Source organism: Ictidomys tridecemlineatus, chromosome 11 (assembly GCF_052094955.1).
Source record: "Ictidomys tridecemlineatus isolate mIctTri1 chromosome 11, mIctTri1.hap1, whole genome shotgun sequence".
Taxonomy (NCBI): domain Eukaryota; kingdom Metazoa; phylum Chordata; class Mammalia; order Rodentia; family Sciuridae; genus Ictidomys; species Ictidomys tridecemlineatus.
This window is the reverse complement of record NC_135487.1, coordinates 128,003,365-128,018,159: the sequence shown is the minus strand read 5'-3', so window position 1 is coordinate 128,018,159 and position 14,795 is coordinate 128,003,365. Positions and strand designations below refer to the sequence as shown.

General features: G+C 44.0%; 2 protein-coding genes across 30 annotated transcripts in view; both read left to right on the top strand.

The window, feature by feature from the left end:
- Ubap2l (ubiquitin associated protein 2 like) overlaps positions 1-5,240 on the top strand; it is a 46,132-nt gene extending 40,892 nt beyond the window's left edge. For 7 of the 27 annotated variants that reach the window (XM_078027491.1, XM_078027490.1, XM_040287610.2 and 4 more), the window contains 4 exons: positions 1,678-1,745; positions 2,926-3,123; positions 3,541-3,591; positions 4,423-4,892. In XM_078027491.1, the coding sequence (XP_077883617.1) occupies positions 1,678-1,745; positions 2,926-3,123; positions 3,541-3,591; positions 4,423-4,518 (413 nt within the window). In that variant the 3' untranslated portion in view covers positions 4,519-4,892. Of the gene's footprint in view, positions 1-1,677; positions 1,746-2,925; positions 3,124-3,540; positions 3,592-4,422; positions 4,893-5,123 lie in introns of those variants that run through there. The other 20 variants (XM_040287630.2, XM_078027497.1, XM_040287626.2 and 17 more) reach the window with 7 other exon arrangements.
- Positions 5,241-6,789: 1,549 nt separating this feature from the next.
- On the top strand, positions 6,790-9,716 carry Hax1 (HCLS1 associated protein X-1). 3 transcript variants are annotated; one of them, XM_005331299.4, is made up of 7 exons: positions 6,790-6,948; positions 7,444-7,700; positions 7,861-8,048; positions 8,795-8,846; positions 8,995-9,101; positions 9,221-9,311; positions 9,459-9,716. In XM_005331299.4, the coding sequence occupies exons 1-7, from the start codon at positions 6,896-6,898 to the stop codon at positions 9,542-9,544; spliced, it is 834 nt and encodes a 277-aa protein (XP_005331356.1). In that variant the 5' UTR covers positions 6,790-6,895; the 3' UTR covers positions 9,545-9,716. The 3 variants fall into 3 exon arrangements, with proteins under 3 accessions (XP_005331356.1, XP_040143572.1, XP_077883624.1); XM_040287638.2 differs by lacking the exon at positions 6,790-6,948 and adding an exon at positions 7,017-7,141; XM_078027498.1 differs by lacking the exon at positions 6,790-6,948 and adding an exon at positions 7,255-7,278.
- The last annotated feature ends 5,079 nt before the right edge of the window (positions 9,717-14,795 follow it).

Sequence of the window (14,795 nt, the reverse complement as noted above, 5' to 3'; positions counted from 1 at the left end):
CCTTTGCAGTAAAGAAAAATCAGTGTTGGGGTTTGTCTTTAAAATGTTCTGTTTATTCCACCTTCAGTCTCAATCCTTCCCCACAGCCCTTATTTTTTAGCCATTTCAGTTCTTGAAGTCCCTGTTCTTAAAATTTGCTACCCTGTTTTTCTCTAGATGAACATCTGAAGTTTGGAAAGGGAAGGGGAAAAATACCCTGTTAGCTCCTTAAGAGGTTCCTGTTTTGTTCCCCTCTACTTCAGTGCCTTCAAGTGTAGAGTTGATACTTTGAAGATGGGGAAGTATTTTCTCTTGCTTGGTTTCTGTAGTTCTGTTCTTTTTCCTAGTTGATGTTTGCTCCTCCCTGGAACTATCTGGACTTATGATGTGGGAGGGTTTTCCAGGTTAAGATGCCTCTTCTGTTGGGAAGATTCTAAAGTGACTGTCCGAGGTGGGCTTAACTTCTGAAGGCTGGCTTTGTCATAGGCATTGGTTGGGAGGATTTGGGTTCTGGAGTTTGAAGGGGGACTGCTGTTGAATTGTGGGTAAATGGAGAAGTCCTTATTTGTGATTTGTTCACTTAACACAGCGTTTCTAAAAAATTTTTTTCATCGGGGTGTTTGTAACAGCAGAGGACAAGGGAAAAGATCCTAGGGCATAGAAGGAAACCCAAAGTTATTCTGGTTTCATTTTGTCTTCATGGGACCTAATGTATTTTTAAAATCATGCTTTAAATTCCTAGCTGTTTTGTTTCTTTTCAAATCTTTTAAAATTTCTTTTGAAATGCTAGATTATTTATCCCATGGCCTTTTCTGTCTTGTTAATCCATTGCCAAACCCTAGGAAGAAGAAGAGTGTAGTATATATTTCAGCTTGAGGAAAACAAAATGAGTGGTTATACTGCTATGATTTCCTTAAAACTGTAGTAGTTATAGGAAGAAGTTTGTCAACTGGAAACATGCAAGTAGTGGTATGGGTTAGGGCTTTTCATGGAAACAACTACAAAAACAACCAATGTATTTAGTTTCTGTATCCCACATAGGCTTTAGGAAATAGCCCACTCTTACCTACACACTTTCCCTCCTTGCCTCTGTACTAGAAGTGTGTAAATGGAAACTCACCTTTATGCCAGCACTTTAATTAATAAAAAGCTGAAAAACTCCCAAGACTAGAGAAACTGGACTAAGTGAGCCAAGGCTCCAAGAATAAAAATGCTCTTGGGGACTGAATTGAGCTGTTCCTCTAGTACTTACCTTATGCAGTAAAGGTATGGATTCTGAGCCCAAAAGTTGTCTCTTCAGGGACTATCTAAATCTTCAGGGGCAGGACATGTGGGGTTTTGGTAGATTGATTTGAAGTGGACACTACATTTTTATTACATTCTTTTTGGCTTTGGCACAGAAGTGTTTTGAAATCATATATGCTGATGAGGTTTGGTCGTATCCCCTTGCTTCCCCCAAAAAAGAGCTCACCTCAGTCTCGTACATATACTCCACATCTGTCTGGAAAAGGAAAACAAACCCTTAGGGAACCTGTGTGTCATGAACTCTTATGATCTCAGGACTGACCTGAAGGTGGAAAAACAGACCAAAATTCCCTTTCAGTGCTATAGCTAGCAAGGCTGCAGACGTCACTTGACCCCAGGAACAGGGCCAGCAGCTAGCTGAGCTAACCTCCTGTCTGTTTCCTCCTCCCTCAGGCGTATCAGTCACCTCCAGCAACACGGGCGTGCCAGATATCTCTGGATCTGTGTACTCCAAAACCCAGGTAGGTGCCTGGCTCTGGACAGAAGTAGAAAAAGAGACAGAGATGTGGTGGCTGAGGATCGAACCCAATGCCTCACATGTGCGAGGCAGGAGCTCTTCCATTCAGCCCCAGCCCCAGCCCTGACTACCTTTTTAAAATGGTCTCTAGATTTCAGTTTTTCTAGGAGTTTGAATTTAGCTCTCTGAGAAGAAACCACAAAGATGAATAGGAAGCCAGGTGTGCTAAAAGGCCTGTAATCCCAGTGACTCAGAGCCTGAGGCAGAAGGATTGAGAGTTCATAGCTAGCCTCAGCAACTTAGCAAGGCACTTAGCAACTGAGTGAGACCCTGTCTCTAAATAAAATACAAAAAAGGGCTGGGGATGTGGCTCAGTGGTTAATTGCCCCTTAGTTCAATCCCTGGTACCAAAAAAAAAAAAAAAAAAAAAAGGAATAGGAAAGTGAGGTATGGTACATTGTTATAATGTGATGTGAGTTATTGTGCAGTTGTCCTGGCTTTTTTAACCTACCCATTCCCAACCTTTTTCATAACTTTCCAAAAGAAAAAGTACGGGAAAAGGAAACTAGTTTATTCCATTCTTTGTGAATAAATCTAAACAAAGAGTAGGTATGGAAAAGGAGATAACCCAAAACCTAAGTGAAGCATTTGTTACACAGTTAGCCACAAGTTTTTTTGTTGCTCTTCTCCCCCATCACCATAAATAACTAAAAAGTTTGCTATAAAATGTTAGGGGTTTGGAGATCAGGAAGTGCCTCAGAGCCAAGACCTTGAACACTCAGAATTCCTCACTATATATCCATTTCTTTTGGAATGTCCAATAGTTTAATTTCTACCCAAGCCCAGGGGCAGGGATGCCAAGGATAGTTAGCAAATTTTCCTATGTTTATGTACAACACTAGTTAATTTCACATTCATCCTTCTGTTTGATCCCTACAACAGAGAGGTCAGTAGCATCCCTGTTTCAAGTATGAGGCAACAAAGGCTGAGAGATCAGTATTTTCCCAGGATTGGGTAGCTGTTAAAAGGGCAAGAGTTGGGACTGAGACTTTTATATCTGACTCGAGATATTCTGTTCCTTCTGACTATGCTGTTTTCTGAGGATGGGGGAGCTTTGGCTCAGAAATTCCCAGAATTCCTGTGCTGATACCTTTTATTCTTTCTCCTTCTTTCTTCCTGGACAGCAGTCCTTTGAGAAACAAGGTTTTCATTCCGGTACTCCTGCTGCCTCCTTCAACTTGCCTTCAGCCCTAGGAAGTGGGGGGCCCATCAATCCGGCCACAGCTGCTGCCTACCCACCTGCCCCCTTTATGCACATTCTGACCCCACATCAGCAGCCGCACTCCCAGATCCTTCACCATCACCTGCAGCAGGATGGCCAGGTAATAGCCCTTTTCCCTCTCTCCTTTCCCTTCCTCTTCCTTCCTGTCCCTTTAAACTGCCTCCCCTTTCCTTTTCTTACCCTTCCTCACCACCGCCTTCACCCAATCCTCCCCAGCGCCAGCCAGGGGCACACAGCACATACAGACACAAGCGCACATAACACAAGCGGCCGGCAAAAGAAATGTCAGAGAAGGGGCCAGATCAAAACCCTTTTTGCCCATTTCCTTTGGTGTCTTTTTTCCTCCACCTCTTCCCATGGCACAGTTGTCCTCATCCCATCAGACCTGGGTCACACCTTCCCTTTTACCTCTCCCAGCCTTCCCCCTTTCCTGACATTATAGCTTTCCCTTCTAATGGTGGAGTTCTATTGTCAAAGTTTGTCCCTTTATTTTCCATATATCCTGGTTCTGCCTCAGCTACCATATTTGCAGATGATTCTCTGTTGCCAGCGCCAGCAGGAGGAGCAGGTAATGAAACTGAATGATGATATGCTTGAACCCACTCCTTTTCAGACCCCATTTCACCTCCAAAGCCTCAGGGAAGTTGAAAAGATTGCGCGGTCACACATCGGGATACACAAACACAAAACACCTTGCTGAGCTCTCTGGCCTCCCTATCCTCTGTTCTCCTTCCCTCCTCAATACCCTCTTGATCTTTCTATCCTTCCCCAACTCTGGAAAAACACTTGGTTACCATACCAGAATGGAAAAGATTGGTGGGGCAGAATCTGGAGCCTGAGGCTTCAGACTGTCTCTCCTTTCTTGCCTGAAACAGGCTCATAGATGTGATGTGTGGTGGTGGAGAGATCCACGGGGTGGTACAAGAAACCTCTTGAGAGCTCCATCATAGGTGGCTGGAGACCTAGAATTAAGGGGTTCCCTGCTCTCAGCTTTTCAAGTTGAGGCATTTATAGGACTTAATGAAAGTGGTCACTCATCTCCCAGAACCATAATTCTCATAGTACCCTTTTATTCCAGACCCAGGTCAGGGGTAGTGAGAGAAGGTAGAATTCAAAATGGGTAGAACTTGAGTTATTATCTTATCTCTAAAGGCATCTTGTCCTCTTTCCACCTTTCCCCTATTTAAAGGTCAAAAATGCTTTCTCCCATGGAAGAGAGGGGGCTATATTAGCTATGGAGACCAAATTTTCTGTGGTTGAAAAGTAGATGTCAATAGAATCTGAGCAAGGGGAACAGGAGAATAAGGCAGTTTTACACATCTCCACCTGGACATGTTACAGATTTGTCCCACTAACTAGACACCTTTTTCCTCCCCATCATCCTCCCATTCCCCTGCAGACGGGCAGCGGGCAACGTAGCCAGACCAGCTCCATCCCGCAGAAGCCCCAGACCAACAAGTCTGCCTACAACAGCTACAGCTGGGGGGCCAACTGAGGCCCTGACCCTCCTCTCCCGGTCCTATCTTCTGAGAGGGCTTCTCAGCCTGGAAACTATGGAAACAGCATCAAAGAGAGAAAGGAATGTGGGGGGGTTCCGCTGCCCCCCACCCCCAGCGGCCCACCCCATGCCTCAGCTTCATGTCTGTCCCATTCCTATACCATCCCACCCTGTTGTATGTATTATAGGATTTGTATTTTCTTTTTTTTTTTTTTTTTCTTTCCTTCCTTTCCTCTTCCTCCTCCTCCCTTGCATTCAAGATTATGAAACTTTGCTGTGGGCCCTGCCCTTCCTTCACTTCTTCCTGTTCACCCTGGTGGTATATGGGTGAGGTGGGGAGGTGGGACCCCCAAATATATATCAGCCCAACAGCCCTAAGTCTCCTCCTTTATTATTAGGAAAACAAAAACAACAACAACAAAAAAATGGCGTCATGAATATGAACAGCATTGTCAGATGAATTAGTTGAAGTGTTTTTTTTTTTTTTTTGGTTTTTTTTTTTTTTTTTGTACTGTGTCCTCAAATTTAATGGATTAATGTGTCTTGTATATATAAAAAGAAAACCTCTACCTTCAGCCTCTGCCCATTCTTGCTCCGTCTAGGATATCCTCAGTCTCGTCGATGACCAGCTTGGTGAATAAGTATTACCGTACCAACTGGGCCTCCTCTTGCAGGCCTCGAAGGCAGTGGAATAAAATGAAATCTTTGCCCTTTAAGAACTACTCTGACCTTAATGTGCTAGTATCTTGCCCTGGAAGGGATTCCCTTCACCCCTAACAATTTCACAACCTGAGCCTGAAAAGAGCCACTACAAATCTTCATTTCTTCCAGAAACTGCCACATCTTCAGCACATTTCAGACAGTGAAGGGAGAGGATAGAGATTGGATGGAAAGGGGGGGGGAGGATGAAGAAGGAGCTGAGACAATTTCAAAGAAATGGCTTTAAGGAGTCTTAAGTATGACATAGATGGATCCACAAATGAAAAGAAATTGGAAGCAACATTACTTTTGGCTGGCAAACCATTTCCCTGCTAGAATTAGACTGCGGTATTTCTTGCTTTTTGTTTTTTTTTTAGTTTTAGGTGGCCACAATATCCTTATTTTTATGTGGTGCTGAGGATCGGACCCAGTGCCCGGCGCATGCCAGGCGAGCGCGCTACCGCTTGAGCCACATGCCCAGCCTTGTTCTTGAATGCCCCATGAGGCTGTTATACCCAGTCTCAGGAAGAGAGTACTCCAGAGCAAGACCTAAGGTGGGCGTAAGGTGCAGGAAGGAAGAGGCTCTGAGTACATGACAGAGTTGGGGTCTCTGCCTGTTTTAGGCTGGCCTGAAGCCACCATCCTGCCTCAGCCCCCTGACTAGGGACTACGGATGTAGGCCCGCAGCTCCAGGCTGAAAAGGGGATTTGTGACCTCTAACGGTATTGTGGATCTAACTAGGGGCGCTCTACACGGAGCCGCATCTCCCTCCCTTTTTAACTTTGTTTTGGTACTGGGGATTGAACCCAGGGACGCTTTGCCGCTGAGCTACATCCCCAGCTATTTTTTAAGACAACGTCTCAACGTTACTAAGGGCTGGCCTCGAACTAGCCGTCCTCCTGCCTCCTCCCGAGTCACCGGGAATACAGGGGTGCTCTATTGCGCCCTGCAGAAGGCATTCTGATAGCCACCAATTTGTTGCTTTACAGGATACCTGAAAAGCTTCCCTTCCCTGGTGGCCCTACAAATGCTTTGATTTTGCTGGCTGCACAGCCTGTTCAGAAAAAAAGAACCCTTTGTGGATATGATAAACTCTGAGCTGAAGAGATGAATTCCAAGCGTCCCCCTGTCATTATCAGCTCTGAGGATTTCGGTACTTGAAGGAGCTGGTAAAATACTGTCCATTCCTCTAATAGACGTGCCCCAGATCAGTTTAGAATGCGACGGAGGCAGACGGCGAGGTGGTTTCTGCGCCTGTGCCCCTTGGTGAGGCGGCTTGAGGGCCTCGGGTCGCTCCATTTGTGCGGCGGGGCTGCCCCCTGGCGGCTGTCGGAGACCATCGCGTCAACTCCTCGAAACGCCTTCGGTCGGCAGGAAAGAGTGGACCTAGGAAGGGAGGTGATCACTGGAAAGCCAAAATTTGGCAAGCATACGCGCCTCGCAGGAAACTGCCGGGGGCGGTGGGTAAAAATAAAGCCCCTCTAAAGGGCACCGCCCGCCGCGCCTCTCGGTCCTCGGGGCCTACAGTCGTTTTACGACAGTGTGGCGCATCTGAGGCTTGCTTTCTGGCAGCGTGGACTTAACGCCGCCTCAATTTTCGGCAGCGTAGTGCAGGCTTCCCTCTGGGGCGAATGGGCCGCGCAAGAGGTCCCAAGGTTCGAGTCCCAGTGCGGGAATGAGCCTCTTTGACCTCTTCCGGGGCTTTTTCGGCTTTTCTGGACCTCGGAGGTGAGAGTAGGTCTGGTCTGGGTAAAGAGGGCGGGGGGCTTCTGGGAGGAGCTTCGCCCTGTTTTGGGAAATACTTCCCTTCTCCTCCTCCAACTCCTGCGGAGAGGACGGAAGCCTCTGTGGGGCCCTCTCCGACAGTGACCAAGCCCGTCCTTCGGAGGAGGAAGAGCAGCCTTCACCTCTCCTGCCTGGGGTGATGCAACAGAGCCCGGGCGGCGCGAGGGGCGGACAATGGGCGGGCTGGGGAGGAGGCCGTGGGCAGGGTCCGGCGGGAGGCACTGGGCGACGCCGAAGAGGGACCAGGGCCAGGCGCTGGGGAGCAGCTGCGAGGTGAGGATTGCCTTTGGTAGGAACGAAACAGAACACAGGCAGAAACACCTGTCAGCTGTTTGGTGTTGACCGTCCCCGCTGTCCGTGTTGACACCCTTGAGATGGGTTATGGCTTAAGTTGTGCTGAACTCTTGGTGGCTTGATTGCCCCCACCCTCCGCCACAGAGATCCCTTTTTTGGAGGGATGACTCGAGACGAAGATGAGGACGATGAGGAAGAGGAAGAGGAAGGAGCCCCATGGAGCCGTGGGAACCGGAGGTTTGATGGTTCCCAGCACCCAGAGGAATTTGGCTTCAGCTTCAGCTTCAGCCCAGAAGAAGGGATGCGTTTCCAGGATAACTTCGGCTTCGATGACCTCGTACGGGACTTCAATAGTATCTTCAGCGAGATGGGGGCCTGGACCTTGCCTTCCCGCCCACCTGGTGTGTGGATTTCCCTGAGGGAGAACCCAGGGGTTTCTAGTGGATTGGTGGGTGAAATAAGGAGCCTATGCAGGGAGTAGTTAGGGGACAGAAAGTGTGAGAAGACGTGATTTCCGAGAGATTTAAGGGACCCCAGTATCCACCTGCCACCTTTCTACAGAGCTTCCAGGGCCTCAGTCGGAAGCACCTGGTGAGAGACTGCAGGAGGGACAGACCCTTCGGGACTCAATGCTTAAGTACCCAGATAGTCACCAACCCAGGATCTTTGGTGGGGTCTTGGAGAGTGATGCAAGAACTGAGTCCCCGAAACCAGCACCAGACTGGGGGTCCCAGAGACCTTTTCATAGGGTGAGTACCCTATCCAAGCCTGAACTGAGAGTCTAAGAGACCAGCAATGACTAGAATCCTTGTTGGCCCCTCATAGACTTGGTTTGGAATTCTACGCCCTTCACTTAGTGTATTTGTCTGGTTTTGTTTTGAGGTGCTAGGGATCAAACCCATGGCTTGCCTTGCGCTAGGCAAATGCTCTAGTACTGAGTCCATCTCCCAGCCCTGTTTTCTATATTAAGTTTTTTTTAAGTTGGAGGAGGATCCAATAACTTTATTTTTTTATGTGGTTCTGAGGATAAAACCCAGTGCCTCACATGTGCTAGGCAAGCTCTCTACCACTGAGCTGGGACAGTCCCCAGTCCTTTGAAGGGTTTTTTTTTTTTTTTTAAATTGTTAATGGACATTTATTTATTTACATGCCATGCTGAGAATTGAACCCAGTACCTCACACATGCTAGGCAAGTGCTCTATCACTGAGCCCAGCCTGGAGTTCTGCTTTTTATTAAAAAAAAGAAAAAAAAAACAAAACCCAGTGATTCTTGGCTAAAGCAAGATTATTGGAGGAATACAGGGAAATATCATTTTAGGAAGACTTTTTGGTAGAAGGATAAGGAAAACAGCCAGGTAGGCGTAAGTAAATAAAGCTATGCTGAATGGAATCGTTTCTCTTAAGGAAAGGGGGGTTGGGGAACTTTAGTGGTTTGGAGTCTGTGATCCTTCAAGTGTCGAGGGTGACTTTTCACCTACTATGGCTTCTTCTACAGTTTGATGATATGTGGCCAGTGACTCCCCATCCTAGAGCCAGAGAAGACAATGGTGAGTGTGGAGGGGAGGGGACATTTATCATCCCTCTGTTATTCTGAAATTCTGTCTCCTCTCTCTCTCTGAAGTTTTTTCCTGGTGTACTTGTTGCCTTTTTTACTTGAACTGTCTCTTTTGGTTCTTTATCTCTTTGCTTTTTCAGATCTTGATTCCCAGGTTTCCCAGGAAGGTCTTGGCCCAGTTCTCCAGCCCCAGCCCAAATCCTATTTCAAGAGCATCTCTGTGACCAAGATCACTAAGCCAGATGGGGTGAGTTGGGAGAGAGGAGTAAAGGAAACTGGCCAGGGAATACCCCAGAAAGAGGCCTTGAATAAAGAAACCACTGACCTTTAGTGATGTTAGCATATGGTGGTGACTTCTGCTTGTAGATAGTGGAGGAGCGCAGGACTGTGGTGGACAGTGAGGGCCGGAGGGAGACCACAGTGACCCGTCAAGAACCAGAGAGCAGTCCTAGATGTGGTAAGTTAAGAGTATGAGTCAAAAGGGCCCATCTCAACTCCTTGGGGAAAGGAAACTCTTGCTCTTGTACCCTTTAATATTATTTTTCTCCTTTGCCTCTGACCATTCTTGTCATTTAGTCAATCTGTTTATGACTTTCTTCCTTAGATCCAGAATCACCAAGACCTCCGGCCCTGGATGATGCTTTTTCCATTCTGGATTTATTCCTAGGACGTTGGTTTCGGTCCCGGTAGCCTTGTTAATCTTAGGGGCCTTCAGGTCCTTTCTACTTCTCACTCATTGCCCACCATCATTAAGCTTAGCTTCTTCTGCCACCTCAGGGGCTTGGGTATGTGGAACAGTGATTTGGGGGTGTGTTAGTCTGCCACTCACCTAGACTGACCAATAAAACCTTTATTTATGCTACAGGTCTTGGTCTTTCTTTTGTTAACACTGTTTTACTTTCCAGAATCATGCAGCGCTTGATATTCTGGCTTAGTTTTCTCCTTATTTTTATTTTTTAAAAAATATTTTCAGCCAGCTGCGGTGGGGCTCATCTGTAATCCCAGTGGCTCAGGAGTCTGAAACAGGAGGATTGCGAGTTCAAAGGCAGCCTCAGCAATGATGAGGCACTAAACAACTCAGTGAGACCCTGTCTCTAAATAAAAAACAAAAATAGGGCTGGGGATGTGGCTCAGTGGTTGAGTGCTGCCCCTGAATTCAAACCATGGTACCAAACACACACACACACAATGTGAGTGTGTGGGTGTGTGTGGTGTGGATGGGCCCAATACCTTTATTTTGCTTATTTGTTTTTTTGGGGTGCTGAGGATGGAACCCAGTGCCTCACATGTGCTAGGCAAGCACTCTGCCACTGAGCCACAGCCTAGCCCCCCTTCTTATTTTTAAAGTTTTTGTTCCACTTCCAAACCTGATTTACTATAGAGTCAGATACCATTGGAAACTGATTTCTTATTGAGGAGATAACTGCAGATCATGCCAATAACATTTCTAAGAAAGGATACATCAAGCTGAGCACAGTGGCACATCTAATCCCAGCCATTTGGGAGGTTGAGGCAAGAGGATCACAATTTGAGGCCAGCTTAGGCAATTTAGTGAAAGCTATCTCAAAACAAAATATAAAGGACTGGGGATTATGCTCAGGGGGAAAGCACTTGCCTAGCACATGTGAGGTCTTGGGTTCGATGCCCAGTACCATCACCACAAAAACAACAACAATACATCAATACAGCAGATTTCCCCTCAAACGGTGTGTTTGGTATGAAGTAGGGGATGACTGTTTTTCCTAAGTGCAGGACCACTGACTGGATAATTCACAAGATAATATGAAGAAGTATATAGGTGAATATTTCTTTACTGGCTATGTTTTTATTTTTATGTAAGTTAGAAAAGTATAACTTGTACAAACATTACTAGATCTTTTTCTCATTGAAAACTTTTTTTTTTTAAGTACTATAGTTAGGAATGGCAGGTTTTACACATTTACTTCCCTCTGTTTTCTCTCTAAACCACACAAAAATGATGACAAAGGGATTTTTATAAAAAGGCATAAGTATAAGTATCAAGGACAGGAATTGATAATACTGAAATTTCTTTTTTTTTCTTTTTTTTTTTTTTTTAGTTGGACACCTTTATTTTATGTATTTGTTTTTATGTGGTGCTGAGGATGGAACCCAGGGCCTCACTAGGTAAGCGCTCTACCACTGACCCACAACCCCAGCCCTGAAATTTGTCTTTTTATTAAAATATCTTTTGGTTGACAGAAGCTGTTGATTTGTTATAGCCAAATTTATGTTCTTCTTTTATGATTAGCGTTCTTTTTTTTAATATTTATTTCTTAGTTGTAGTTGGACACAATATCTTTATTTTATTATATGTGGTGCTGAGGATCAAACCCAGGGCCTTGCACATGCTAGGCGAGCACTTTACTGCTGAGCCACAACCCCAGCCCTGATTAGCATTCTTTATAACTTTCAGAAATCTCTCCTAACCCAGAGTTTAAAGGATATTTTCCTATTTATCTGGTAAAAGTTTTATTATAGTTTTTTTCTATAATAAAAACTACCTGGAATTTATCTTGGTGTATGGTCTGAATTGGGAGAAAACTTTGTTTTTTCCCATTTGGAAATAGTATATTAATGGTTAGATAAGTATAAATATACACACCTGTGGGCTGCGGCTCTAGCTCAGAGGCAGAGCACTTGCCTAGCATATGTGAGGCACTGGGTTCAATCCTCAGCACCACATAAAAGAATAAAGACTTGCTGTCCACCTACAATATAAAAAAAAAAATTTTAAAGTATACTAGGTCTTTCTATTCTGTGCTAGGTCTTTGTATTCTCTTATACTCATCTACTTACCTGTCTTTGTGCCTGTATCACACTTTAAATATCACTTATGTTTAGTCTTTCCATCTTTTATTAAATAAATTCTCTTAATTGCTGGAGTTTATAAGAATACATTGGTTTTTCCAGTCATTTCTTTAGAATTTCACCATAAATACAAATGAAGCCAAAGATCACCATAAATGAAGAAAGCCTCTAACACGAGTAATGGAGACTCATACAAAAGAAGCAACTTGGAAGAAACAGACTAGGAAGAGGAAAACTTAACCAGTATCATCTTTAGAAATATGAAATAATATATTATGTCCTTAAAACTACCTAGGGTGGTGGTATATAACTGAAATTCCAGCTACTGGCGAGGCCAAGGCAGAAGGATTCCAAGTTTGAGGCTAGCCTGGAAAACTTTGTGAGACTGTCTCAAAATTAAATGAGCTGGGAGTATAGCTCAGTGACATAAGTGTTTACCTAGCATGTTCAAGACCCTGGGTTTAATCCTCAATGCTGGGGGGTGGAGGGGAAGTAATAAAAAATTACAAAAGGATGCTAGAAAAGAAAAGAGCAAAAGAACCTCAGAGACTTAAAAATGTGGTAGCAGAAATGGAAAAATAAATTATTTTGAAGACAAAGTTGAAGAAATATCCAAAAAAGTAGGTGAAATAAAAAAATATGTAAATTATCAATGAAATAAGAAAATATCCCAAGATAGAAGGATACTTTAAAAAAACAAACAAAAAAACTTTATTTATTTTTATGTGGTGCTGAGGATGGAACCCAGTGCCTCGCATGGGCTAGGCAAGCTCCCTCCAATGAGCCACAACCCAGCCCCCTGGATATTACTTTATAATCTGAAAGGACCCACTACATGCTAGACATGAAGGATAAAGATAAACCTACTCCAAGGCACACCATGTGAGATTTTAGAACACTATAGAGACAAGGAGAAATGTTAAACTCGGTGGGGAGGGGAAGAGCTCACAAAGGATTAGGAATCAGAACATAAACTTTAATAGCAACATGAATTAAGAAATGGGCTGGGGTTGTGGCTCAGTAGTAGAGCTCTTATCTCACCATGTGAGGCACTGGGTTTGATCCTCAGCACCACATAAAAATAAATAAAAGGCATAAAAATATTTTTTAAAAAAGTACAGTGGAGCCAGGTTCTTGGGAGGCTGAGGCAGGAGGATCCCTGCATTTAGGAGTTCCAGACTGTTTGAGAGAAAATAAACAAAAAATAAGACTGGAAGGCTGGGAATGTGGCTCAGTGGTAGAGCGCTTGCCTACCACGCGTGAGGCATTGGGTTCAATCCCAGTACCACATCAAAAATAAATAAACAAAATAAAGGCATTGTGTCCATCTACAACGTGTGTGTATGTGAGAGAGAGAGAGAGAGAGTGGAGAGCCACCAATTCCACTACTGGGTATAAATCCAAAGGAAATGAAATCAGTATGTTGAAGAGATGAATCAACAGAAGTGTCCAACAAATAAGTAAAATATCTTTAAAAATAAAAATTAAGAGCCACCCACAGTGCCATGTGCCTGTAGCTGTGGGAGACCATGAGGCTGGAGGATGGCTTGGCTTCAGGAGTTCAAGGCCAGCCTGGACCACAGAGGGAAACTATATCTCAAAAAAATACATAAAAAAATTTTAAAAAGCAAAGAAAAAAAGGGAGCAGAGAACTTACAAATACTGAAGGAAAATTACTTCAATCTAGAATTGTATACTATAACTATCAAATGTGGGAGGGCATTAGACACTTTTATACATGAAAGGTCTCCAATATTTGGGTCTCATGTACCTATGAGGAAACTTCTGGAGGAAGGAAGGGGTGGTTGTAATCAGGGATCTCCCTCTTCATCAGAAAGCAAGCTTTGAATTGGCTCAAAAGAGGGAAGAACTCCATAATGATGAAAGGAGGTTCCATGATATGGCTGTGCTTTCGATAAAGCAAACGGTCTAGGCTACAGTGTGTCAGAAGGGTCCAGATGTCTTCAAAAAGATGAAACTAGCTGGGCACAGTGGCACATACCCATAATCACAGCTACTTGGGAAGCTGAGGCAGGATGATCGTTAAGTTTGAGGTCAACCTATCTCTAAATAAAAATGCTAGGGAAATAGCCTCATGTGGCTTATAGAATTATTTGATCCTCAAAATAAAAAGGTTTGGGGTTGGGGTTGTGGTTCAGAGGTAGAGCACTTGCCTAGCATGTGTGAGACGCTGGGTTCCATCCTCAGCACCATATAAACAAAGATATTGTGTCCACCCAAAACTAAAAAATATTAAAAAAATAAAAAGGCTCAGTGGTAAAGCACCCACCAGATTCAATCCCCAGTACAGGGGGGAAAAAGCTAATTAAAACAAAAATTTTTTTTTAGTTGTAGATGGACACAATATCTTTAATTTTTATTTATTTATTTTTATATGGTGCTGAGGATTGAACCCAGTGCCTCACACATGCAAGGCAAGCAGTTTACCACTGAGATACAATCTCAGCCCTGATATATTTTAATTATTGAAAAAATTTAACAATTGTGGGGCAAAAGAGTTTGGGATTTGAATAAAGGGCAAGTGCTTAGAAAACTAAGTTAACAAGACAACAGTTGCTCTATTAATTGTATCAGGGATACAAAATGAGGAGTTTAGTTAAATTATACCATATGGCCCACTTTTTTGGTTGTGGTAGTACTGGGATGGAATCCAGGTATGCCCTACTACTGAATTATAAATCCAGCCCATTTTATTTTTTCTTTCAAGGCAGGGTTTTACTGAGTTGCTGAGGCTGACCTCATACTTGGGATCCTGCTTCAGCTTCCTGAGTAGCCAGGATTACATGGGTGTGCCCCTGCACCCCACTGGCCTAGCTTTAAGTGGCATATACTATGATAACAAATAATATTGCTACAATATAAGGTATAATGGGTCTTTGTTGGGAAGGCAGAGGAATTGAAGTATGCATATTTTTGTGGGGAAAGGACAGAATATCTAAATAGTGTAAAGTTGATAAGTAGTATCTAAAACAAAAATAACATGTAACACTATGAGCATATTATTTGGAGATACAATGGTTAAGTATTAAAGGAAACTTTTTTAAAAAGTTTGAAATAGTTGCCTCTGGGGAATAAACATTTATGGAGAATA

Bases quoted from the DNA above. Each gene is read 5' to 3' on its own strand.
- Hax1 (XM_005331299.4), top strand. From the start codon at position 6,896: ATGAGCCTCTTTGACCTCTTCCGGGGCTTTTTCGGCTTTTCTGGACCT. The intron at 6,949-7,443 runs GTGAGAGTAGGT...CCTCCGCCACAG, and splicing joins GGCTTTTCTGGACCTCGGAG to AGATCCCTTTTTTGGAGGGA. The intron at 9,102-9,220 runs GTGAGTTGGGAG...TTCTGCTTGTAG, and splicing joins AGATCACTAAGCCAGATGGG to ATAGTGGAGGAGCGCAGGAC.